The sequence below is a fragment of the Miniopterus natalensis genome, chromosome 7, assembly GCF_054644295.1.
Source record: "Miniopterus natalensis isolate mMinNat1 chromosome 7, mMinNat1.hap1, whole genome shotgun sequence".
Classification (NCBI taxonomy): domain Eukaryota; kingdom Metazoa; phylum Chordata; class Mammalia; order Chiroptera; family Miniopteridae; genus Miniopterus; species Miniopterus natalensis.
Window position 1 is genome coordinate 49929081 of NC_142087.1, and position 26005 is coordinate 49955085.

A 26005-nucleotide genomic window follows, 5' to 3' on the forward strand; every position below is an offset into this window, starting at 1 on the left:
AAAAAGTTAACAGATTTTATACTTGGGAGAAACCATAGTGGTTTCTCGTCCGGTCATCCTTCCAGTGCTTGAAGCCCTTTTACAGCAACCCTCCAGGAGGTCACCTGCACTTCCAGACCTGGAAATCTTCCAAGGGAAGTGGGAAGGAGTGGGAATGGAAGACAGAGACAGAGAATGTCACTGGTTCCATTTGTATTGCCTGTAGTATGCTACCAATTTGGAAATTTTCATAAATCCTCATGGTCCTGTGGAACTTGTAGCACGTTCATGACCCTAGTTACCACAGTAATTTCCAGTCAGAGAAACTTGGTCTAAACCAGGATTTCTCAACCTTGGCACATTGCCCTTTGGAACTAGATAATGCTTTTGGGGTGTGTGGGGGGGACTTGTGCATTGTAGACCTGCAGCATCTCTGATCTCTACCCACTAGAGGCCAGTGGCACTCACCTCCCCACCCCCACCCCTACCCCCACCTTGATTAAACAACCGGAAATGTCTCTAGATGTTACCAAATTTCCCAAGTGAGGGAGTGGGAGGTGTGCAAAATCTCCAGTTGAGAAACACTGCTTGAAGTTAAGAATGTGTTTTACAAGATACAGAGTCCCGAGGAAACATTAAATGATGTACTTTAGAAAAGAGTAGTTAAGATCTTAACTTTTTTAAATTAAATAAACAGTTCCACAATTGACAGTATGTTGGTACAGTTCTCTTGCGGTTTTGTGCAATGAATGTAGAGCAAATATTTCAGTCCATCCTCCCTTATTAAATGTCTGTGAAAACAAGCTACTGCAATCGGTGCTATAAAACAAACAGAACTATTTCGTAGATTCCAAGACAACCTCACCTTTAAGATACACACAAATTTTTGTAATTTTTTAGTGTACCATACAGAAAAGTTCACATATCACAAGTGTACTGAATTACTGGATTTTCACAAACTGCACATACCCTAAAACCAGCAACTAGATTAAGAAATAAGCCCAGCCAGTGTGGTTCAGTGGTTGAGCATTGACCTATGATCCAGGAGATTGTGGTTCAATTCCTGGTCAGGGCATATGGCTGGGTTTCAGGCTGGATCCCCAGTGGGGGGCCTGCAGAAGGCAGCCAATCAATGACTCATCATTGATGTTTCTCCCTCAATAAGATTGCCAGTACCCCAAAAGACCTGACATCATCCCACTGGCTCACTGTCCTCTAGCAGCACCCACCTTGATGGTGCTGTTATCGTTCCCACTCCATGGCCTGGCTGTGCCCTTTGCAGGGCTCTGTCTGACTTGCCCCCTCATTCCATTCATGTCTTTATGCAGATATAACCTCTTCTGAGAGCCTCCCCACAGTCCTGAATTACTGTCTACCACCCTGTCCCTGCTTTAATTTTCTTTATAGTTCTTATCACAATCTATATTTGTCTATCTCTCCAACAAATAAGAACATTCTACTACTTAGCACATTACAGGAGCTCAGGAAATTGAAGGCATGAATGAATAAACCGCAATTCCAGAAATTTTAAGATGAGGAAAATGCAAGTCTTGGAATTGAGGTAATACCATCATAATTCTATTTACTGAGTGCCTGCTTATATGCCAGTCATTTGTAATAAAAACACATGTATTATTTTTTAATTTATATAATAACCATACCAAGTGGGCATATCAGTTAGATTGCTTTCAGTCGTAAGTAATAAAACCCAACTAAAAGTGGATTAAATAAAAAGGAATATATTTAATATTTAATAGCATAAGAAATGGATGAGATATGGGGTGGCTCCCTATTTGACCAATTCAGTAACTCCAAGATGTTATAGTTTCAGTTTGGCTTCTCTGCCATTTTGTTAACTTTCTGCTCACGGTCACAGATAACTAGCCATTCCACAAGTCCCATCCTTGCTGAACAATCTCCAGAAGCAGGTGAAGAGAGAGGCTATGCATATACTTCTCTTCTTATCAGTGAGGATAATTTTTCCAGACTCTCCTGCTACTATCTCATTGGCCAAAATTCTCTTATACATTGTTATGGACTGAATGTTTGTGTTCCCTCAAAATTCATATGTGGAAGCCTCAACTCCCAATATGGAGATGGGGCATTTGGGAGGCAATTAGGTTTAGATGAGGTCCTGAAGTTTGGAATAATATGTATGATAAGGTTACTATAAGGGAGACTAAAATAAGGCAACTAATTTATGGTCTAAATGAGCATATCTTTGAGAATAAAGGGGTTACTAACAGAGGGGATACCTGCACGACAGATGTCATCCCGGCTCTCTCGGGAAAGCATAAACAAAGGGTCACCCTAGAAACCAACACCAACCCTGTGGAGGGAGCAGCTATTAGAGAGCACGGATCTTTGATGGATCCAATCAGCCACTGGGGGCCCTCTCAAACAGTGTTGTCAGTATAGAGTCAGAATCAAAGAGAATAATAGTTATAGGCATATAGAGTTGGGAGAAAAGTGAGGCAGAATTATTAGGAGGTCAAGAGAATGAGGGATCCCTGAGTCATTGACAGCATCTTTGGAATTGGCTGGCAATAATCTATTAGTATTGTCCAGTAGAATTGCCCACAGTGATGGATGTCTGCAGTGTCTCAAGCCACTTGCCTCATGTGGCTGTCGAGCAAATGAATTATTAATTACAAATAATTTAAGTTCAAGTGTAAATAGCCACACATGGCTACCAAATTAGAAAGTGCTGGTTTAGATTAAGACAAGAGAAAAGTGAAGGAAATGTCAAAAGGCAGGATAGGAGTTTACTGTGCAGATTTTAGGGTAGACATAACTGTGTTTAGTTCTGTGTAATGATGGAGTTCAAAATGTGACGGTGCTTAACAAGAATCAGAGAAAAAAGTTAGTGTGACCAAGGAAGGTGAGGAATGAAGTCTGAATATGGGCAGTCATGTGCATGACCTGTGAGAGTTGGGGTGGTGGGGGGCATTTTACACTAAAGGCTTTGAGAAAAGGAAAGTGGGTTCCCTGAGAACATGAGATGAACACCACAGGGTAAAGAGAAAACCATCAGGGATTGGCTAAGATTTCAACAGGAGAGCTTTTGGTTTTGGGTTTCAGATATTAGTTGTGTTCTGAGTTTCCTCGAGAAGGCATTGTGGAGCAGAAAGAGTGTAGATTCCTCTCTCTAGTCCCGGACATGGCAGGGAGGCAAAGGGGAAAAGTAAATATTGTTTCCTTTTGACAAAGGAGAATAGTGGTGGTTAAACCATTGTTTGTTTGTTTGTTTTTAATGTCTGTAATAACCTAAGATATTCATTAACAAAATATTTAAAATAAGTAAGTGATAAATTGTATTAAACAATAAGTAAATAATTTTATTTTTCAGATATGCTTTAACTTTGGAAATACACTCCACTTAGAGGTAAGGAACCAAGGGGATTACTTCTGTCTTTTGGATTCAGAGGCTTAATTTCATGGGAGACAATTTGTCTGTACCTCATCCGGATTAAAAATGTACGCTCCAGCCCGGCCAGTGTGGCTCAGTGGTTGAGCATCGAGCCATGAACCAGGAGGGAGGTCACTGTTCAATTCCCGGTTGGGGGGCATGCAAGAGGCAGCTCATCATTGATGTTTCTATCTCTCCCTCTCTCTCCCTGTCTCTGAAATCAATAAAAACATATTAAAAATGCACACTCCCTTAAACCCAGGTATTTCCACTCAGACAGCTGCACAGGAACATATATCGAGGGATGTTCATGCAGCATTTTGGAACAATCTGTCCATCAGTAGGAGCGTGGTGTAACAATTTACGGTACATGGAAGAATGTCTATGGTTAAGTACTAAAGAAAAATCAAGGTGCAGAATGGGAAGTATAGTATATTCCATTTATATAGGAAATACATGTGCAAGTGTGGTCATAAGAAAAGGTCATAAAATATATTCATTCATCCGGTTGCTAACAGTGAATACACTGAAGTATGAGTGAAAATGTAGAAGGAAATTTACATTTTTACATTGTAAGCTTTAATGTTATTTAATGTTTTGTTAAATAATTTAATTTTTTAAGATATAAAAGAATTTTTCAACTAAAAGCAAAGAAAAAAATCAGTGACCTAGTGATAAGCAGTGTAAATATTTCTAAATAAAATACATGTTATGTAGGGCTACAGAATGAGCAAAATGAGAAACCTAGTAGAATAATCATTTCTGATCTTAAGATACCAGGTCAGCTGTATTGAAATTATCCTTGGATAAAATCTATATTATCTGTTAAAGCACAATTGAAAATTTATAGAATCATTTTCCACCTAAAGGTTCTACAAACAAAAGATGGGCAGTTTAATCCTTAATCCAATCATTAAAACAATAAATTCATTAACTGACACTTTCACTAGTTTTAGTCAAATTGATATCAATAGGTTATGAAGATTTAATTTTAAAACATTTAGTAATTCTTTTTAAAAATATAAACCACCACAGAAAAATTGAACTTCATTTTCAGTTAGTAAGAAAAAAAAAAGTCTCATGTTAACTTTAATTTGCTTATTTGTAAGGTCACTGAATTATTCTTTAACCTTTTAAACTCTTCACTCTGGTAAATCTTTTCTTACTGATAAAAACTAAACCCTACTGCTGTACTGGCTTAGAATCTATTGAACTCCTATAGAATTTGCTGGAGTGTATACATTTCCTCTTTGAAAATGAAGCCTTTTAATAAATGTGAAATTTGCACAGCTATCTTGAAAGTTTTAGTAAATTACATGATACCATACTCATGTCTTAGGGCACTTAATAATTTTTTGGCAATATTTTATTGTTGTAGGCCTTAAACACAAGAAATGAAAATAAGCTACTTCCTAAACACACTCACTTAGTGCGGCAAAAGCGTGCCTGGATCACTGCCCCTGTGGCTCTTCGGGAAGGAGAGGATCTGTCCAAAAAGAATCCGATTGCCAAGGTACCTTCTAAAGAGGAACAAAAAATATATGCTTATTACTAAAATGTGGTGGGAAGAGACTTTTGTGTTTACTTTTAAATTTAAGGAAAATGATATAGTGTACTTAATGTTTTTTTAATATTGCAGATGTATTTGAAAATTAGCAAAGCTTAATTTTTAGCAGAAACTCCTAACTTTAAGATTCTCTTTCCCATTCTAGAAGATGCAAGATCATTGGTGAAGATATATATATATAATTTGGGGCTTCGATTCAACTAAGAGTTAAGGGATTTAGCACCAGTTGAATCTTTGTATACAGTGTTAGAATAATCAAACAAAGATATTATCACATGCAAGGGAGAGAAAGTCTTTTTCCAGCTACCTTCCTAGGTTCTCTGACTAGGGCCCTGGTGGACTAACAAAAGAAAGATTAACAAGAGAAAAACAATCAAGTTTATTAACGTGTATATTATACATGTAACACATGGGAATATCCAGAGATGAGTAACTCAGAGGTTTGGTTAGAATTTGGGCTTATATAGTTTCTTAGGAAGGGAACAATAAATTTTTTAAGAAGTGATAAGGCAAAGGAAAGGGACCTTAAATTTGTAGGGGCAGCAAATTGTGGGAAGGCAAATATATAGTAAACTAATGGTAAAAAAAGATTAGTTAGTAAAGTTTGTTATATGGATTTTTGGCACCATCTCCAAACTGATAAGAGTCTAAAGTTGGTGACAATTAAAATTTGTCCTTGGTAGAGAGGGGAGAGATCACCTTTACAAATTTATGTCTTGCTTTTAGACAAATAGGAGGAAGGCAGGGAGCTTTTTTATATCTGCTTCTTCTCAATTGCCTCAGCTCAAAATAAACCTATCCCAAAGTGGCATATTTTGGGGTGGCATTTCCTGCCACCTACACATGAAGAGTAATTTTCAAAGTGAAAAAAACTGATACCTAATAGATGGTGTGGCCATATATCCTGCTTGAAGTAGTCCTCATTTATGCCCGTTGTCCTGGCTCAATAATTAATAACTCCCTTTTTACTCTCAGATTGTTCTATTTTTTGATAAATTATATGGTGATATCTCATGTGCAAACCTCAACCCTTGATTCTCCCCTAAAGGTGTTCTCCATAAATTCTGCTCATTGCAGTAAATAGCACTATAATTCCATCCAGTTTTTCAAAAATATAGCAAATATTACCAGTTTTATCCCCAAAATATATTCCAGATCTGCCCACTTCTCTCCACTGCCACCCCACCCCACCAGTCCAAGTCAGTGTCATCTCTGACCTGTGTTACCAAAAGAGCCCTGACTTTATATCCCTGCTCTCATTCTTGCCACCCCTGACCCCAACCCCTGACCCCCACCACCGTTCATCCTCCCAAAAGCAGCTAAAGTGGTCAGTGATCCTTTGGAAAGATAAATCAAAGCATGTTCCCCCCTTAGTGAGGCCCTTTCAATGGCTTCCTGCTGCAGTGGAAGGAATAAACTCTTTCCCCCGGCCTACAGAGCACTTGGGATTTATTGGCCTTGGCCTCCTCCTCTGTGACCTCAGCTCCTATCCGCCCCCATGCACCTGTCTGCTACATACCTAAACTGATACATGTTCATTCCTGCTCCCTCTGCTTGGAATCCCCTCCCCACAGACATCTGCAGTATCTCTCTGCATCAAGCCCAAGTGTCACCTCCTAAGAGTTCCCTTCCCTGCCTCACCACATCTCTCTGTCCCGTCACCATTTCAGCTTGATTTACGGCGCAGTCATATCCAGGTTTTACTTCATCTTTCCAATCTTACACACGTCATACACGAAGAGCTCCTTAAACGAAAGAGCAGCTACGTAACAGAGGACAGCAATTTCCATTTTCCAGCAGCAGGTTGTTTTTATGAGAGCCTTCTAAAATCCAGATTTTTAATCATGGCTTTACATCATAGTATGTGTATAAGCAATTAAGTTTTTTGGTTTGGTTTGGTTTTCTGAGATATCTGAGTCATTCACACACTCTTTCACGAGGTTTACGTAAAATGCATTGATTCTTTGGGGTTCAATATACAATAACTGTTCTTCCTTCTAATTTTAATTACACAAGTTGTTAAGAGTAAAATTTACGTAAGAAGCAAAAAGTCTTGTTAAATTTCCCCAACTTTCCAAATTATCCATCTAGAGGTAACATTGACAACAATTTAGTATGTTCTAGGTCTTAGGAAATTCATAAGAATGTGTATACTTACATACTCTAATGTGCATACATCACACAGTTTTGTTTTATTTTTAACATCAGTGAAATTATATAATATTATCAGTACATAAAAATATAGAATATTCTTTATAAATAATGTTGTATATATATACACACATACACATATGTATTAATGTACATACCTGGCCAAAAAAGAAAAAAAAAAGGAAACAGGAGCACAAAGAAAGAGAAAGAGAAACAGGTGGACAGACGCAGAAGCTCAGTGGAAAGGACTCATGGGACTGCTCCGGTTCACCTTTCCACCCCAGAAGCAGAGCGGGTGTAGCAGGAGGCTGGAAACCCCACCTGCTGTGCCCTTGTCATTTTCAGCAGCAACCCCCCAGCCCCAGTGCATGTTGGGAGACCTATGGGGAAGAAAGTGTAATCCCAAGGTTTCAAGACAAAGAACGGACCAGGCAGGTGGGTGATGAAGGGTTCATTGATGTCTGAAGGAGGAAATTGCCTTCTTCATACTTTCCAGAGGACAGGTAGATTTAAGAAGGTAATTTTGACCCTGCAATTTTTACCTTCTGTGCTAAATGTAAAATATACCCTCCCTAAGAATATCTTAACTTCATAGCAACCCTAAGAGGTAGGCAATAGTATCTCTACTTTACAGATAAGAACACTGAGGCACAGAGAGGTTAAGGAACTTAGTATCATGTAACTAGAGAGTGGCTGAGTCAGGATTAGAACCCAGGTTCTCTGACTCCAGCACCTGCTCTTGAGCAATTGTGTTTTCCTATCTTCCTCCTATCAGAATGACAACTTCAGAGGGAAATTTTCTTTCAAAAATATTTGCATGTAAGCTATAAAGAGTTTAACTTGAGGCATTTCTCTGTTATTTATATGTTAGATACATTCTGATATTGCAGAAGAAAAAGGAATAAAAGTTACATACAGATACACTGGAAAAGGAATCACAGAGCCACCTTTTGGTGTGTTTGTCTTTAATAAAGACACCGGGGAATTGAACATTACCAGCATTCTTGATCGAGAAGAAACACCATTTTTTCTGGTAAGAAGAACAATTTTATATTTATTAGTTTGAAGTTTTTCTTAGGTAACAGTCATGGTTTGTTTTATTATTTTTTGATATTGTGATAGTTTAATTACCTTAGCTTAAATCTAATCTCTTCTATTATTTATGCCATGATTTCAGCTCACTGGTTATGCTTTGGATGAAAGAGGAAACAATCTGGAGAAACCATTAGAACTCCGCATTAAAGTTCTTGATATCAATGACAACGAGCCAGTGTTCACGCAGGATGTCTTTGTCGGGTCCGTTGAAGAGCTCAGTGTAGCCCGTAAGAGCCTATTATTTTTATGAATGAATGCTCGGAGTCATTTTAACCTCACTGTGTGACTGAACACAAACTCCTGTGTCTTAGTGGAGGCTGAGTATTAACCACAGGACAAATAGTAACAAACCTATTGCTGTAGGTTGGGAACTGGGTTTTTTTTTGTGATAAGTTCAAAAGACTTTACATGACATCTTTTTTGCCCTCAGAACAGATATGGTTAGATCTGTGTATCAGCTTTTCTGCCTTATAGCAGAAAAGCAGCCATAGAAAGTTTGTAAATAAGTGGGTATGGCTGTGTTCCAGTAAAACTGCATTTTATAAGAACTGGTGGCTGGCTGGCTTTGCCCAGTGGCAGTAGTTTGCTGCCCTTTGACTCTCATCATTTCTATTGTCAGGTTTATTGGCAACGTCCAATACAATGTTCTACATGAACACTTGCGGGAGAGATTTCTCTTTGATCAGAGTGTGAATAGCTGTGCTTCTCCTGAATTGTTTGTATTTTAATAAGCATCTATTTCTATCTGTTCATTCTTCTTTCTTTATTAGAACTATTATAAATACATTCGTGGCCTTCCTATAGCAAGTGTTCGGGACCTCATCCTAACCTTTTACTATCCTTGGCCCTGCCCTCATCTTGTTTTTCTTACTCCTGTAACCCATTCGAACTTGTCTCTCATCCAGTTCAGTTTTTTGATCTTGGTAAACTGTGATCTTGATAAGCACCTGAAATCCTTTTTGGAACAAACTGAAATGACACGTAAAATAACACATGTGCGTGTGCTTAAAGTTGTGTTTCATTTTGGACATCTTTGTTCCTAATGCCAGATACACTGGTCATGAAAATCACCGCAACGGATGCAGATGAGCCCAATACTATGAATTCCAAAATTTCCTACCGAATCGTATCTCAGGAGCCTGCTTATCCTCCGGTGTTCTACCTGAATAAAGATACAGGAGAGATTTATACAACCAGCATCGCCCTGGACAGAGAGGTAAATTAATATTTTATGTTGCTCACCTTTTAATCTCTCCTTTACTCTTTCAGGTTCTCCTCTCTATTTCTTTTTCCAATTTGCCTGCTTTGTTATATATTTCTAATTCATAGGATAACTTAGAATTATCCCCTTCTAGGGATGTTCTGTCCAGTATGATAGCCATTAGCCATACGTGGCCACTGAGCACTTGAAATGTTGACTAGTCCAAATTTTAGATGTGCTATAAATGTAAAATCGACTAAATTGGGAAGACTTAGTATGAAAAAAAAAGAATGTAAAATGCCATCTTATAATTTTTTGTTGATTACATGTTGAAATAATATTTGGGATACCATGGGATAAATAAAATATATTCTAAAAATTAACATCACCAGTGGGTTTTTTTCCTTTTTAAATGTGGCTGCTAGAAAGTTTAAAATTTTAAAGGTCATCACTGTTCCAGGGCCTCTCCAGTCAGGACTTTGTTTGCTAGAGAGCTCTAAAGCAATGTTCCTTAATTTGTGGCTCTGTAATGAAACACCAGGAGTCTCCTCTACTACTAATAGATATACAGAGGAAAGCAAAAAGGTAGAAATAGCAGCCCTATTTGGGTAATAGAACTATTTTTAAAGGAAAGAATTATTGTAAATCCCAAATTGGAGGAAAGTTTGAGTAGGTTTCTTAGAAAGGTGATTCAAACATTTCATGGTTTTATTTCTAACTCAGCGGGAAAATGTTAGAAGAAAAAGGGACATAGAAGATTTACAAATGCTACATACATGAAGATTTTAACAATGTACATGAGAAAAACACTGATGATCCTAAGAACACTACTGTTATCAAATATAAATTATCATCCAAGTGCAGTCAGAATATTTTATGTTACTTATGATTTTACTCTGCCCAGAGAGGGAGAGGGTTGCACCCTGCATTCTTATTGAGATCTCTATAGAATTAAAGAATTTTATTACTCTTAAAATTCTACTCTGTACCTTTTCACATAAAATTAGAATGGAAAAGTATTATTTTGAAGTAGTGTGATGTTTTTAGTAAGTTGCTGTCTCTGAAGTATAGGAAGTTTAGCCAATAATAATGGCGGTCACTTATTGGACATTAACCATGTGCCAGGTGCTATTCCATGCATTTTACATAGATTGACCCATTAAATCCACCTAGAAACCTTGTGTATAAAGTGTATTAGCCCCATTTTACTCAGAAGGACACCGAGGGTCAAAGGGATTGTGCATCCAACACAGCTCGTTAGTGACAACCCAGAACTAGAACCCAGGCAGCTGGCTCCAGAGCCTCTGCTCTCCTGCCTGTCACTGAGTAGCTCTGCCCCACACAGCGGCCCCAAGCGTTGGCACTGGCCGCCTTGCTCCTTAAGCTCACTCCTCCCACACCGAATGGAGACACCATACGGAGACCGTGTGGAAGAGAAGGGTTCACTTTGTTGTAACGAGATGTCATTCTCTGGGACACCTCTCAGAATCATCTCTCTCAGGATGTCCAGACAAAGGTCACTGAGTTTTGCCTTCACTCGCTAAGTTTTCTTGGGGACTGGTTTTTCTGGCTTAACTGTTAGCTAAAACTGAAGTGTGAGGCAGAAAGAACCAGTTTCTATAGTCCTGCGATCACTTCCAAGATAGAGCAAATTATTTTGAAAAGCACTCTTGTCCACAGACAATTTAAGGAGCAACTCATCTCCTGATAATATCACCAGTGACATATTTAAGAATTTCACTAATGTCACCAATGACATATTTAAGAAACTGACTATTAACAACTCCTCCAGGCTTTTCTCCCTTTCTAGAAAAGCTCTGACAGCAAATAAATAGCTTCACACGAATAACAGTAGATCATGAAACTTATTTATGAATAAATTATACTGTGGTTCATTTCCTTGATGATAAAATGAACTAAAACCAGAAAGACAGCTTTGGAAGCGATCTGTTTTCACTCCAGGTGGGTATCTTTCATTGCCCTGCAGGAACACAGCAGCTACACTTTGACAGTAGAAGCAAAAGACGGCATTGGACAAATAACAGATAAACCGGTCAAGCAAGCTCAAGTTCGGATTCGTATTTTGGATGTCAATGACAATATACCTGTAGTGGAAAAGCAAATGGTAACTATTATTTTTATAACAAATGTATCTACTTACTCATATTTTAGTTCTATCTAAAAATATATCACTTATGTTAGTGTTCCATTAAAATAAAAATCCTGTGTTCATGTTTTGCAGTATGAAGGGATGGTTGAAGAAAATCAAGCCAATGTAGAAATTATACGCATAAAAGTGTTCGATGCAGATGAAATAGGCTCTGATAACTGGCTGGCAAATTTCACATTTGCATCAGGAAATGAAAGGGGTTATTTCCGCATAGAAACTGATAATCAAACTAATGAAGGAATTGTGACCCTTATTAAGGTAAGTACTTACTGTTCAAACTGGAATGGGAGAAGCTGTGCAGAAGGAAACAGATATATTTTGATCTCCAAATACTTATAAGTGTTTTATATACTCAATTAACTGGCACCACAAATTTTTGAGATAGGAGCCATCCATATTAGCCCAAGTTCTGTGGTTAGTATGTGGTCACAGTGCAGTTTAAATTCAGATTAGGGAACTCTAATCCTAACCTGACAGCATGATGCCAGCATCATTACTGCTTAGCACACTTCCAGTCTTGTTTGCAGCCTGTGATATAATATCCTTATGTCATGACCTCTTGCCTCTACTCAGTGTCCCCCAACCTACTATTTCTTATTTGATCAACTTAGCAAGAAAACCAACTCTTATTAATAATGTCTAAAAACTAAAGCTGTAACAACTTGATAAAGCTCTTATCCAGTGGTCCTCATACTTGAGTGCCTAAGAATTACTTCGTAAAGCTACATGCTCAAAGTGCAAATTCCTGGGCCTCATCATGAATAATCTGTGATCAAGTGGGGCTCAGGAACTTGCCCTGATAACAGAAATTCACTTGTGATTCTAATATAGGTAGTATGAGGGCCACATTTTGAAACAGTGTTCTAACCCCTTGTGCTTCATTGAATCAGTGAAGGAAAAATTAAATTAGTCTCATTAAGCATGTGGGCCTTATCCATTTGAAACTAATTACCGCCACAGAATTTTTTAAACAAAACTTAGAGGATGAATTTTTATTTTAACCGAGTAAGGAAGAATATCAGTGTATTTTTAAATGGTTTATGATAGAATTGCCTTATCAGATTTTGAAATAAAAATACAAAGCTACAGCTTTCAAAATACTATTTCATGAAGTCACATACAGACAAAAATTAATTCTAGAAGTTTCCAAATTTTCGCAAAAACTTAATACATGACGGGGTAGAAAATAATTCTAAAAGTGAGAAGAGTAACGAGAATAATTATAAATGTATAACAGAATAGAGAAAAATTAAGTTGACATTTCATGGTAATAATTATGGGCACCATTGACCACTCTCTGTTATATGCATTTAGACTTCCATTTTCTAAAGCAGGGGAAAATAGAATAATATCACCTCTTGTTTAAAGGGAAGACACCTGTTACGATTTTTGAAGAAATGGATAATGGTGTCGGAGATGAAATAGATTTACTTGCTTATATAGAAGTAAGCATGCTTTTAGTCAGCAGTTACAGGTGCAACCATGCTAGATGCTGGAGGTAAAAAGCCTGTAGCACACAAGGAGAAACAGTCCCTTAGTGAAGAGAGAGAAATGTTGACATATTCTCAGTGTATCATGGCAACACAAAAAGGAATATAGTTATTTCTACCGAAGGGGACATGGACAAAAAATAGTAAAATTAGTAATAAAACAACAGCTACAGATTGAGAAAATTTTAAATTTACTGTCTCAGTTGTATAAAGAATTTCTTCCAAGTTATAAGGGCAATAATCAGATCCCATTGAAAAGTTAGACAAGGAAGATATACAAATAGTTAAATGGACGTAAAAAGATACTCGACATCACAGTCATTAGAAAAAAAGCAAATAAAAACTATATGAGATGCCACAGCACACTTATTAGAGTGGCTATAATAAAAAAAGATTGACAGCACCAAGTATCAAGGATATGAAGAAACTGGAATTCTTATATGTTGCTTGTGGAAACATAAAATGGCATAGCTAGTGTGTCAGTTGTTTTAAATGTTAAGCATAGAGTAGTTACCCAGTGACCCAATGATTTAGTCCTAGGTATCCACCCAAGAAAAAGAAAAACACAAAAACTTGTATGCAGATATGCATAGGAGCTTTTATTCGTAATAGTCAAAAACTGATAACAATCCAGTGTCTGTCAATGGATGAGCAGCTAAGTAAAATGTGGTATATCCATATAATGGAATACTATTGAGCAATGAAAAGGAATGAAGTACTGATACATGCTACAATATGGATGAATCTTGAAAATATTTTGTGTAAGAAGCCAAACACAAAATGCTACATATTGTTTGATTTTGTTTACGTGAAATTTCTAGAAAAAGCAAAACAGTGGATATAAAAAGCAGACCAGTAGTTGCTTAGGGCTGGGGGTGTTAGTGATCATTGACTGCGGATAGGCACAAATGAACTTTTGGGGGTGATGGGAGTATTCTAAAGCTGGACAGTAGTGATATTTGCAAAACCATGCAGATGTACTAAAAATCCTCATGCTGTACACTTCACATGGAAGATGGAGGAATTTCATTGTAGGTAAATTATACTTCATTAAAACTGCCCAAAAAACAATAAAGGAGAACAGATACTTTGTGGAAATAGAGATAGTAAATTGTCACATGAAAAACAGTCTCAGCTTTGTTAACAAATGAGTTTAAAATCTTTAATATTACTAAAAATAGCAAAACTGGAAATGATAAATATGTTCACAGTTATAATAAATAGAGGTATGTGCTCTTATACATTACTCTTGATGCTGGAAATTTCTCCATTCTCCTTGGATCATTATGGCTAGGTATAGGAAACACTATGAAACAGTTCTTGTTGCCCCCATACCTAGCTTATTTATTTTTAAGGTTGTCTTGGCCTTCCATGTTCTTTGAATACTAATGACATTAGGCTGGAATACTTAATTTCTCATCCAGCATACATCATGCCATCAAAACAAGCATGCCACATGCAAGAGCAACTGGAAAAAAAAAAAAAAAGCCTCTCACAAGGATTCTACAGTCACAAAGAGTGTTTTCTCTAGTCATTTTCTGTGTTCTTGCTCCAACACCATAGTGACCCATATAAAAGAGGGGGCAGGGGAAGTTGTTACCCATTCAGAACTCTACCAATAGGAAAACAAATGTCATAATAAATCATCCAAAAACAGAAGCAAACAGCTTTGCTATAGTTCATGTCAACACATGTATTTATTGTTATACTGGAGAAACAAGCAGCAAGTCCGTGCATCTAAATGGTCAGAGCCACTAGAAGTGAAAAGCAACAGGACTTAATAAACTTCGACTAGGTATTTCAGTGACCAATTTTCTATTTAAAAACTGCAAATAGTCTAAATGCCTGATAATAGAATGGCTATGTAAAGTAAGTATCTCTAAATAGAATACTTAAATAGAATTATAGAAATTTTTTTTTAAAAGAAAATAGTCAAATTGGAACATAAATTATGTATACAGTGACAAACTGATTATATCAAGTGTACTTTATAAATACCACAGTTCATAAAGAACATATTGGGGGTGTTTCATAATCATTCTTAACAGTTATGAATATCCAAATTGACAGACTTTTTAATTGCATGTTATCAATAGGAGTTGGAATACTCAGAGCTGCTGTTTCCCCATGTGTGAAATTGCTACATCTGTGCCCCCTTTACAGTGACACCTTAGGTTTGCATGATATGCTGACATTTTCAAAATCACACATGTGTGCATGCGTGTATGTTCTTTGTGTGTTCTAGTCATTTCTTCTTTTGAAAGAATTCCCTTTGATTTTGCCTTTCTAGGCATTGGATTATGAAGAAATGAAGTATCTTGACTTCAGCATTATTGTCACTAATAAAGCACCTTTTCACAAATCAGTGAAGAATAAATACAAGCCTACATCCATTCCCATCAAAGTAAAGGTGAAAAATGTGAAAGAAGGCATTCATTTTAAAAGCAGCACACTGTCCATTCGCGCCAGCGAGAGCATGAATAAGTCAAGCCTGAGCCGGATCATTGGACGGTTTGAAGCTTTTGATGAAGACACTGGCCAACTAGCCCGTGTAAAGTAAGAGAACGATGAATATATTTCCTCACTGTAAATTATTTTCAATGCCTATTTTCAAAAAAATCATAATGAAATTTGAACATTTCTTTTCACCCAGTATTATGATTCCCCAAAGGCCTATAGATGACATTTCCCAGAGTTGTACCTGCAACTGAGAGGCAGGGAGAAATTTCCCCAGACCCCGTTCCCTCCACCACCTGAGTGAGGCAGAGGCTGGGTTCCTCGCCTCAAAAAGTTCTGGCTAGCGAAAGCTAAAACACAACAAAGAAAGTTCAGAGAGAAACTTTCTAAAATCTGTTTTATTTCCTAAAAGAGTATTTAAGGTAAGAAAGTAGCAAATTTATTGCAAATTCCACTTGATACCAGTTTGGTTAAATGAAATAGTTAGTTGCCTAATGAATTTTAATATGGAGAAACCAGTTTCATTTTCACATAAATCTTGGAAATTACTCTTCATTTGAACCATGATGCTTGGTTCAGGATCGATGAACCTTTTATCATGGTGACCTTTACTCAGATACATGTATTGAGAACCAACTAGATGCCACCACTGTGCTGGAAGGGACAGAGGTGTGCCCCCTTTATAGTGACACCTTAGGTTTGCATGATATGTTTACATTTTCAAAGTAAATTTACATCTTAGATCAGCGAGAGCATGAATGAGTCAAGCCTAAGCCGGATCATTGGACAGTTTCAAGCTTTTGATGAAGACACTGGCCAACTAGCCTGTGTAAAGTAAGAGAGAGCGATAAATATATTTCCTCACTGTAAATTACTTTAAATGCCTGTTTTCAAAAAAATCATAATGAAATTTGAATATTTCATTTCTTTTCCATGCCATGACATATCCATGCCATAGAAAGATGACTCTACAGAATTATTATTTATGGAGCTCAGTTAGAATTATTACACTTAAATTTAAAGAAGCCCTGCCAGCCATCCAGACATACAGCCTGTTTTTCTGCTGTCAGAGTTGTTTGGTTGCTTTTAACTGTCCTTATACCTGGGTAAGGACACTTACCTTAGCATCCCTGGGTGCCAACACTTTATAAAATATTGTGTTTACATGCATGGCCCACCATAGCTGGAATGGGAATGGGAAGCTTTTCAAAAATCTCTTTCCTTTTGGTGACTCTTTTAATGGAATTCATCATCCAATAGTACCAAATAGTCTTTTCCCAAAATAATATTAACAAAAAACCTCCACTGTGTTTTCTGCAATGTCTTGGTGACCCTTTTTTGCCCACCTTACCTGCGGAACCAGCCCTGCTGCTTTCAAGTTTTCTAGCCTAGGGTTTATTTCCACAGCTCTGACCCTGACAAGGCCGCCCCTAACTGATCCCCAGCACTGAGGATGAGTGCTCTCTGGGATTGCCTCTCACTGCTGTCCACTGGGAGGCTTATACGTTCTAATTCATTATCCTGCGGTAGCGTGGCTATTTATTGAAACTCCTGTTTCCCACCTAACTATTTAGTTTTGGCTGCTATTTTTACTAAGAGTGATGCATATAACAGAAGATATGTTCTGCCTGGAAAAACAAAGAGCCATGTTTCTTTATTTCTTAAAAGTATTTTCTTTTATACTTCTCTTAAATTTATCTTTACTGTTGAAAGTATTACAGATGTCCCTCTTTTCCCCCCATTGATCCCCTTTATTCAGTTTCTTTTATTCTTCAGCATGAAATTACAGAACACCAAAAGGAGAAAGATCTTAAAGATCAGTTCAGACCGACTGTTTTACAGATGAGGAAAGAGATGCACAGCCAAGTTGAATTAATTTTCTCACGTTTCCCTAACTAATTAGTGGTTGCTATTTAGAAATGCTGCCAAGGACAGCGGAAGAATTGTTTCTGTAACTCTGTCATCATTTACTGTTGTTCTGATTATTCACATGCATCCATTGTTTATAGATATCTGGCATAGCGTGGGAGCTGCCGGCCTCCTTTAAGTGGTGTCTAATTTTTACCACAGAGAAGAACAGAAAAGACCTTAAATGAGATCACATACATGTGAAACGTGATCCTTATTACTGTGACTCTGCCTGTATTATTATAAGTGTGAATGTGGGAAACTATTGAAAGCAACTAAGTCCAGGCTTTAAAATTCCAGACATGAAATTCCGAAGTACTCACGAAAATCTAAATGTTTTATCAGTTACTTGTAGAAATGTTCAAACTCTGAAAATTTAGTTAAAGTGTATAATTGGAATTTTTTAAATAGCACTATAAACAAATATTACTGTAAATTAGCCACTCATTCCTATGTGCCTAAACAGCCCCTTAGTAGAAAATAAACTCTTAATCTGGTTGATTGAAACAACTATTCATATGTTCGGTTTATCTTTGGATCCGATTCTATTGAAACTTGATGATATTAAGTTACATACATTTCTGAAGACGTAATTTGAAAGTTCTCCTTACCTTTCCCAGAGTTCTCTCTTTCCACACTAATTCCCCTTGCTTTGAGGGAAGACATCCAGAAATCACTTCATCAGCATGGTTTTCACTGATCCATTTCTCACTGAGAGAACCTTACTGCTCTTAATAATCAACAATATTCCAAAATGTTAAAGTACTTCCATTTAAGGCAGTCATTGATTTTTAAAATTGATACTTTTAAGTATTGATAACATGCCAATGAACAATAGAACATAAGACTACTTTTCTCCACCCGTTCTTGTTGGGTAACTAAATTATTCTCCCAAGGTTTACCCCAAATTTCAGGGAGACAAGATTGAAAGCTGTAAGACAGATTGTGGAGCAACTTGGGAACCTCCTGGCCTAGTTAAGGGATACCCCTTGCATTTATGTCTTAAGTATGTTACAGGATTAAGAAAGGTTCCGAAATAAGTGTGATATGCAGTAAAGAGAGGGGCTTTTACGATAGTTTCAAGAAATTAAAAACATTTCAAACTAATGCCTGTACCAAGAATATATACAATGAAGCAAACCTTAAACTTGAAAGAGTTGTACATATTAGAGATTCACAAGTTATCCAGAATTCTCAATTAGTTTTGTGTTTGTTTTTTAACAGATACACCAAATTAGAAGATATAGACAGCTGGGTCTCTGTGAATTCTGTCACATCTGAGATTAAGCTTGTAAAAATTCCTGATTTTGAATCCAGATATGTCCAAAATGGTACATACACTGTAAAGATTTTAGCTGTATCAGAAGGTAAGTTATTAAATAGCTATTTTTCTTGGCTATATGTAGTTTGATATTATTTTCCAACATCAGAGACTTTCCTTTTGGTCTTATAGGAAAATCAAATCTTTCCAGTGGAGAAACTTTCACATTTCTACTTATTTAATGGATTAAAAGATATTATTTGATCTGAATATGAAAAATATCTAGAATCAGAAGTGTCCTAATTTGTTAGTACCTTCTCCTTACCAAACTATGTTTGGTATCAGCAATATAACCAGAATATATATATATATATTTTTTCTTTCTTATCTTTAAGATTCTCCTAGGAAAACCATCACGGGCACTGTTGTGATCACAGTTGAAGACATCAATGACAACTGCCCCACCCTGGTCAACCCAGTGCAGAATATCTGTGATGACGTGCAGTATGTGAACGTGACTGCCAAGGACCTGGATGGCTACCCAAACAGTGACCCTTTCACCTTTGTCATCATTGACAAACCAACTGGAATGGCAGAAAAATGGAAAATAGTGCGCAAAGAAAGTAAGCCCAATCATTGGACTACACATTTAAATATTAAACATGACAAATCTAAAATCTTTAGAATATGGGGGGGGTTTTATAAATCATATTTCCAATACAGTGTTTCAAAGGGGTTTATAAAAGGAGGTTTTGAACCATGAGCATAGTGTTTTTTTATCTGGCTATAATAAATATCGCCTTTGGAACAACAAGAGGGAGAGAAGCAAAATAACCTAAGGTCTTAGTAGTAGCCAGGTATTCTCTAAATTGCTCTTGAAGATGTTGTTTTGTCGTATAAGCTGAGGAGTGCCTCCCCTCTCTAAGCAAACAATCAGAGTAAGTGCCTTCTAAAAATCTTGAAGTATGGTAGCAATTTCATTGAAAATAGCATTTATTGATCACTTACTGTGTGCCAGGCACTCTGCTGGCCCTTCATATGGCTTATCGCATTGAGTCCTTACTCCATGACATTATTCCCTCATTCTAACGGAGGAAACCTTGACTTAACGAGAGAGAAATAGCTTGTTCAAGGTCACGAAGTGGCTGACTGATAGACACAATATTAAAAGGGTCTCTCTGACTCCTCCATGCCAGACGGCCGTGTGCTTATAGCCATATCTTGGACATACCCGCCTTTTTGATGTGAACTTTTGTGTGCCCTTCAGGGTGATTTTGAATGTTCAAAAACCTATCCAGAAGGTTATTGTTTTCTAAACAATTAGTGTTCATTTACAAAAAGTTTTTAAATACAGTTCCCGAGTTTTTCTTAACTTACAGATTTATTGTTAAAATTTTTAAGTCTAACAAATTTTTACAATCACTTTAAAAGGCTTTCAATAATGTTAAAGCCGGTGCTGGGTACCGTGGGGATAAATTATGCTATTCTCTCTGTTATTACCTGTTTGAAATTGCTATGATAATTTTTTTTACGAACTGATAAAATAAAGGTCATTCCGTGGAAATGTCATTTAACCCACCACTTGTTTGTCACTATATTCCCAGTACATAGAACAGTTCCTTGCATTTGGCAAACCGCACACACTTGTTCAGCTGTGGTTCCAGAGCAATGAGCTGGTCGACTGCGCAGGCGAAGGCTACCGCCTCTGGCTGCCCCAGCATCCACCCAGGACCAGCTGTCCACAAGAACTTGAGCCCACCCCTGTGCTTTGTCCATCTGTCCCAGATCACCTCCCTGTTCACCTGCTGCCCCAGCCCAGAGCACGTGAGCCAACTCTATGCGCCTTTTGGTGTCCTAAGCCAGTGAGAGATTGGACCAAATACTTTCCGTACCAAAATGCCAGGCCATCTTTGGGGTGTCTCCAAAAGTGGGTAATTTAACCTCCCCTCTCCCAAAAAGGAAAAAAAAAAATAGAACCATTAAGGAAGAATAAAGCTTCTAACTGGAGCTAAGGATTATTAGCCATTAAAGAATGTTTCCATAATTTAATCTTGCCCCTCCCTTGGTAATCACTCATTTCTATTTCATTTTGCCTCCTACCATTATAGGTACTAGTGTGCTACTGCAACAAAGTGAACAGAAGCTTGGGAGAAGTGAAATTCAGTTCCTGATTTCAGATCATCAAGGCTTCAGTTGCCCTGAAAAGCAGGTCCTTACACTCACAGTTTGCAAATGCCTGGATGGCAGTGGCTGTGTGGAAACACTGCGTGGCACCTATGTTGGCCTGGGACCGGCAGCGATCGCGCTAATCATTTTTGCTTTTCTGCTCTTGCTACGTGAGTATTTTCAAAGCCACTCTTTGGCTCTTTCAGTAATTAAGGGCACTACTAGCGTTTTGTTACCATAGTAGTCACTGATTTCTGTACAGTTATTCCAACTAGAGCACTTGAGGGTGAGTAGGGAAACAAGAGTTGATCGTTGATAAACTCATCAAAGGTGATTATAACATGCCTCAGAACTTTGTTGTGAACAAAGGTATCATTTCCTGATTTAAATAACCTAGGCTATCTTGCATGATCTTCAGCAGCCTTTGAACATAGACCTTGTTGGTGTCCCCATTTTTTTAAAAAAAAATTTATTTTTAAAATGTTTAAATTACAGTTTACATTCAATATTATTTTGTATTCATTTCAGGTGTACAGAATAGTGGTTAGACGATCATACTTGACAGGTGCTCCCCCTGATATTTCCAGTACCCACCTGGCACCAGACATAGTTATTTCAGTACTGTTCACTTTACGTCCCCAGGACTGTTTCATAACTACCATCTGCGCTTCTCCATCCCTCTCCTTTTCTACCCCACTCCCCAGCCTCCCTTCCCTCTGGCAGCCATCAGTCTGTCCTCTGTGTCTGTGAGTCTGTTTCTATTTTGATTATTCAATGATATTGCTCTTTAGAGTCCACATATAAGTGAAATCATGTAGTATCTGTCTTTCACTGAGTGGCTTATTTCACTTACTTGGTGTCCCCATTTTGATAAGCTCTGTGAGGGAGGGATGCTTTCTCTTCTCTGCCCAGTGCTGAGAACAGTGCTTTGCCCACAGGAGGTTCTCAGAAGGGATTTATTGCATGAATTTGGATAATGGATACCAGGTTATTTTATAAACTCATCTTATTCTCATTGATCTTTCCTTTTCCCATTCAACTTGTCAGAGCCCCACCTACCCATACCCTTTGTTTGGGTTGCCCTGTCACCTGAGCCAACAGCAGTGAGACCTCTGAGCACTTCTGTGCTTCCTGACAGTTACCACCAGTCCGACCTTCCTTGCCTATTCTACAAAGACCCCAGATTTCCTTTCTTAAAAGAACAAAGGACTGCAGCCTGGGGTCATGTGGAATACTACTGCACTTGACCACTGAATGTGGGCAGAGAACTGGCTCTGAGGCAGCCCCGGCTATTTCAGTGACAGAGGAAGAGCTTGTCAGAGCCATCAGTAGATGTACCATTGAATGCACTTTTATACTATCATCCCTGCTTTAGGATACAGACACTTAACCTTAAATGACTTGTCTCAGTTTCCCAAGTTTGTCGGGACGTACTGGAGCTGGGACTACAGCTTTTAAATGGGGATTCCCTGCACTGCCTTCTCATCTCACATTCCCTGGGGCCTTTGTGACACTTGGCACATGGTACACGCTTGATAAATATTTGTTGAATTTGTACAAATGTTGAATTGCCACTGGCCGATTTCAATCTTTGAATTACAGTAGCTATGGTGACTGTGCTGTCAGCTATTTTACATTTAAAAAAAAGTCTAGCGAGTAGGCAATTCATCATCCGAAGATGCCAAATGGGAGTGGCAATTAAACCTAATTTGGGGTGGACAGCTTGCAAGTTGTAGTTAATTCTTTACTACTTTGATTAAGAGGCCAACATTGGCCTTCATCTCCTCCTGGATGGAGGTAGAATAAAATTTAAGGAGAGAGCTCTGTATTGAGTTCTAGATCTATTTTAAGAGTTTCAATGTAGAATTGTTTTAGAAAATAGTACTCAGGTAATTCAAAGGTTAATTTGAACCTCAGTGAGTCTACCTTTTGCCAAATTCTACTCTAGGAGGAAGTGGTGAAGTATTCTAGAAGTTTCAATGTTCTAGAATATTTGAACATGTGAAAATGTTTCAACCCTTAGAAGCTTTTGATTCTTTTAACACATTTTTTTTTTGTTAGTGAATATTCTCATATTAAAAATTAAAGTGGTTTAAAAAAATGTAAGTCTTTAAGTTGGTTTTGATGATTTAAATACTATCGAATTCAGTCTCAGTGTTCTACTCAAAACCAGACACAGCCTCTTTATGACGAGTGAGGCCTCCGAATCTGTAGGACTCCCTCATTCTGCCTGTAGACTTTGGTATGACTCTCCCAAGACAAGTTTGGTGAGGTTGGATGGGGCTGAAGAAAAGGAAAATAAAAAATAAGGTTGTAAATAAGTAAAGACTGAGCTGCAAGAAGTGATACATGCAAATTCCAAAATTATATAACACCAATTTAAAAATAAGTTGGGACTAACCTTTTTTGTTTTTAATTTTGTTTCTGCCCAGTTGTACCACTTTTACTGCTGATGTGCCATTGTGGAGACAGAGCCAAAGGCTTTGCCCCCATTCCTGGCACTGTAGAGATGCTGCATCCTTGGAATAATGAAGGGGCCCCACCTGAAGACAAGGTCAGATAATCAGATATCCATGGAACCTGCCTTCTTTTCTGATTTTAAAGGGTCCTTGGGAAGTGTTTCTACCATTATAGGTCATGAGAAAGTAAAGTGGTCCTTACAGATTTCATTCACATGCCTTTGAATGAAACATATTTTGTGTTTATTGCCAGGGCAGCGTTGAGGTTGTTTTGCTCTAAAGCGGGAGGAGGGGAATGTCTGGCCCACGGGCCACATATGGCCCTCAAAACCATTTGCTCTGGCCCTGCCAAGGCAACTGCAGGCAGGACTCGAAATTCAATAAATCTAGGAGCTTTTCTCATAGCTAATTTTTAAGTTAATAATCTTATATGTATGGCCAGAGAATGATGTTATAAATATCTAAATGGCCCTTGGCAAAAAACGGTTCCTCACCCCTGCTCTACTGTGACAAGTCCTGTGTTACAGAGAATGTAGAAAACGGGTCAGGTAGTGGCACAGGGAATATAGAATAAAGGTTAGAGAGAGCAAGAGTGTGTGGAGATTTAGAATGAAAATTTTTATTACTACCAATATTAAATGGGGACTTTACCTCAACCAGGTGCCCACCACCCCATAACAGTTGTGAAAGATTTTAAAATCTCCTCCTCTACCTACATAACAACCATCTCCCATCGTCTCTTTATTGCGTCTTCACCCTGGGTCTCTCATCACCACCTGCAGTGAGCGTCATGTCTAATAGGATATGATTTAGCATCAAGTGTCAGAGAACTCAGCGTAACAGTGGCTTAGATATAAATGTGGGTGGTCCAGGACCAACATGATGACTCCATGTGGCCACAGGCTCCTTTTCCCTTGTTCCTCCGTAGATGAGTTCCATTCCCAAAAGCAAATAGGAGAGAAGTGAAGAACCGCTCTTGAAGAACGCTTCCCAAAAGATGCATATTCCATTTCTACTTGAAATCACATGAACCAGAATTTAGTCCGGTGGCAATTTCTAGTAGCAATGGAGCCTTAAAACTACAGTCTATATTTGGGATAACCGTGTGTCCAGTTAGACAAAAAGTAACGATTCTATGGCCATAAAGAAGGCATTAAACTCTAGAGGAAAGTTGGATTGCAGTTGATGCCAATAGAGTAAATGAGCCGAGACTATATTTAAATAACTTTTGTTTTCTCCTTGGATTATAATCATCTAACAAAACAAGAAGGTAGAATGGAGCTCTTCAGAAGACTCAGAGTTATTCAACATAAAATATTTTTCCTAATTTGTTTCTGCGGAAATAGTTTATGCCCACTTAGCTCAGATCCTACCGTCCATACGGATCCTTCATCCTTCTGACTCAGCTCCCAACCGTGTTTGCCCTCCCAGGTGGTGCCGTCGCTTCTGACGGCGGATCGTGGCGACAGTGTGGCGGTGGGCAGTGGAGCAGGAGGTGCAGCAGTCAGGGAAACCACCGTGAAAGGAAGCAGCTCTGCGTCCTTTACCAGAGCGCAGCATGACATGTCCGAAGTGGACGGAAGATGGGAAGAACACAGAAGCCATCTTTCTGGGGGGGCCACCCAGGTTATAGGGACAACAGGAGCCATCGTAGGCAGTGAAACCATAAGGACCACAAGAGACACGGGGACTTTCAGAGACATGGCCGGAGCTCGAGCAGCTGCTACCGCGGTGAATGAAGAATTCTTAAGAAGTTATTTCACTGAGGTAAGGGTTGGTTTTTAGGTGCGGGAGAGAAAACATTTGTATGTGAATATGGCATTATTAGGGTAATTGTTGCCTTGGATCTAGATGGGATTTTGGGGGAGTTTTTTTGTTTTTTTAAGAATGTTTACAGGTAATGAGGGAAGAGAGACACGACCCATTGAACCAGTCAGTCAACTAAATTATGTGGTGATCACAAATGACCCCACAGTCTTATTCCTCACGAAGGCCATTTCTTACATATATGTTTTTGCCAGTTAATGTATCTCTGCTCTTCCCCATGTTGTCTTCATTCCAAGATGCCAAGAGCAGATTGTACCTGGGAAGTTGCCGTTTTGGGGGCGCATATAGCAATGCAGAACCAGTCGATGGCTCTTAAAGCCTCTGCCCTTTTTGCCCTCAGATTTTATTGGCCACAGTGAGTCACATACCAAACCAGATCTCAGTGGGTCAGAAAGTATAGTCCCTCTGCAGGAGCAGATGGAGAATACCTGACCTGAAACACACAATCTATGATGTCCATTTAAATTTTGTCTTCTGAATGAGAGTAGTTGGCTTCACTACTGAGGTAATTCGCAAAAGATTAGGAGGAAAGTTGCAGGAAAGATGATCAGATACAGTGAGGAAGCTCATGTCTGAAATGAGAATTAGAAGCTGGACTGGGCGCCTTTCTTGAGAATGAAGCCCATGTGTCCCATGGGCAGAGTCAGAGTGTCAGGCATCTGAAGGACACTTGAGAGAGTAAGGCAATGGGCTTCCATGGAGGCCAATTTATTTCTGTCCCCTCTCTTTTTAATGGTTACAAATTACTGGGGTGCTTTCCCACTTTCTCTTTCCTTCTGCTCTCCTTTCATATCATCTGCCCCCCACCCCAAGTATCAGCTTGCCAGGGAAAAAGGGATGTGTCAGTGTCAAGGAAAACCACTTC

The 26005-nt window shown here is 38.4% G+C and overlaps 1 protein-coding gene across 1 annotated transcript in view; it reads left to right on the forward strand.

Annotated features, from left to right (window-relative positions):
- Window positions 1–26005, forward strand: part of DSG2 (desmoglein 2) — a 39794-nt gene that overhangs the window by 10378 nt on the left and 3411 nt on the right. The window contains exons 2-14 of the mRNA XM_087819031.1: window positions 3329–3364; window positions 4767–4901; window positions 7978–8139; window positions 8284–8428; window positions 9251–9417; window positions 11390–11527; window positions 11645–11830; window positions 15353–15618; window positions 18652–18794; window positions 19084–19311; window positions 20797–21024; window positions 23287–23408; window positions 24745–25080. Coding sequence (XP_087675157.1) covers window positions 3329–3364; window positions 4767–4901; window positions 7978–8139; window positions 8284–8428; window positions 9251–9417; window positions 11390–11527; window positions 11645–11830; window positions 15353–15618; window positions 18652–18794; window positions 19084–19311; window positions 20797–21024; window positions 23287–23408; window positions 24745–25080 — 2292 coding nt within the window. The remainder of the gene's footprint in view (window positions 1–3328; window positions 3365–4766; window positions 4902–7977; window positions 8140–8283; window positions 8429–9250; window positions 9418–11389; window positions 11528–11644; window positions 11831–15352; window positions 15619–18651; window positions 18795–19083; window positions 19312–20796; window positions 21025–23286; window positions 23409–24744; window positions 25081–26005) is intronic.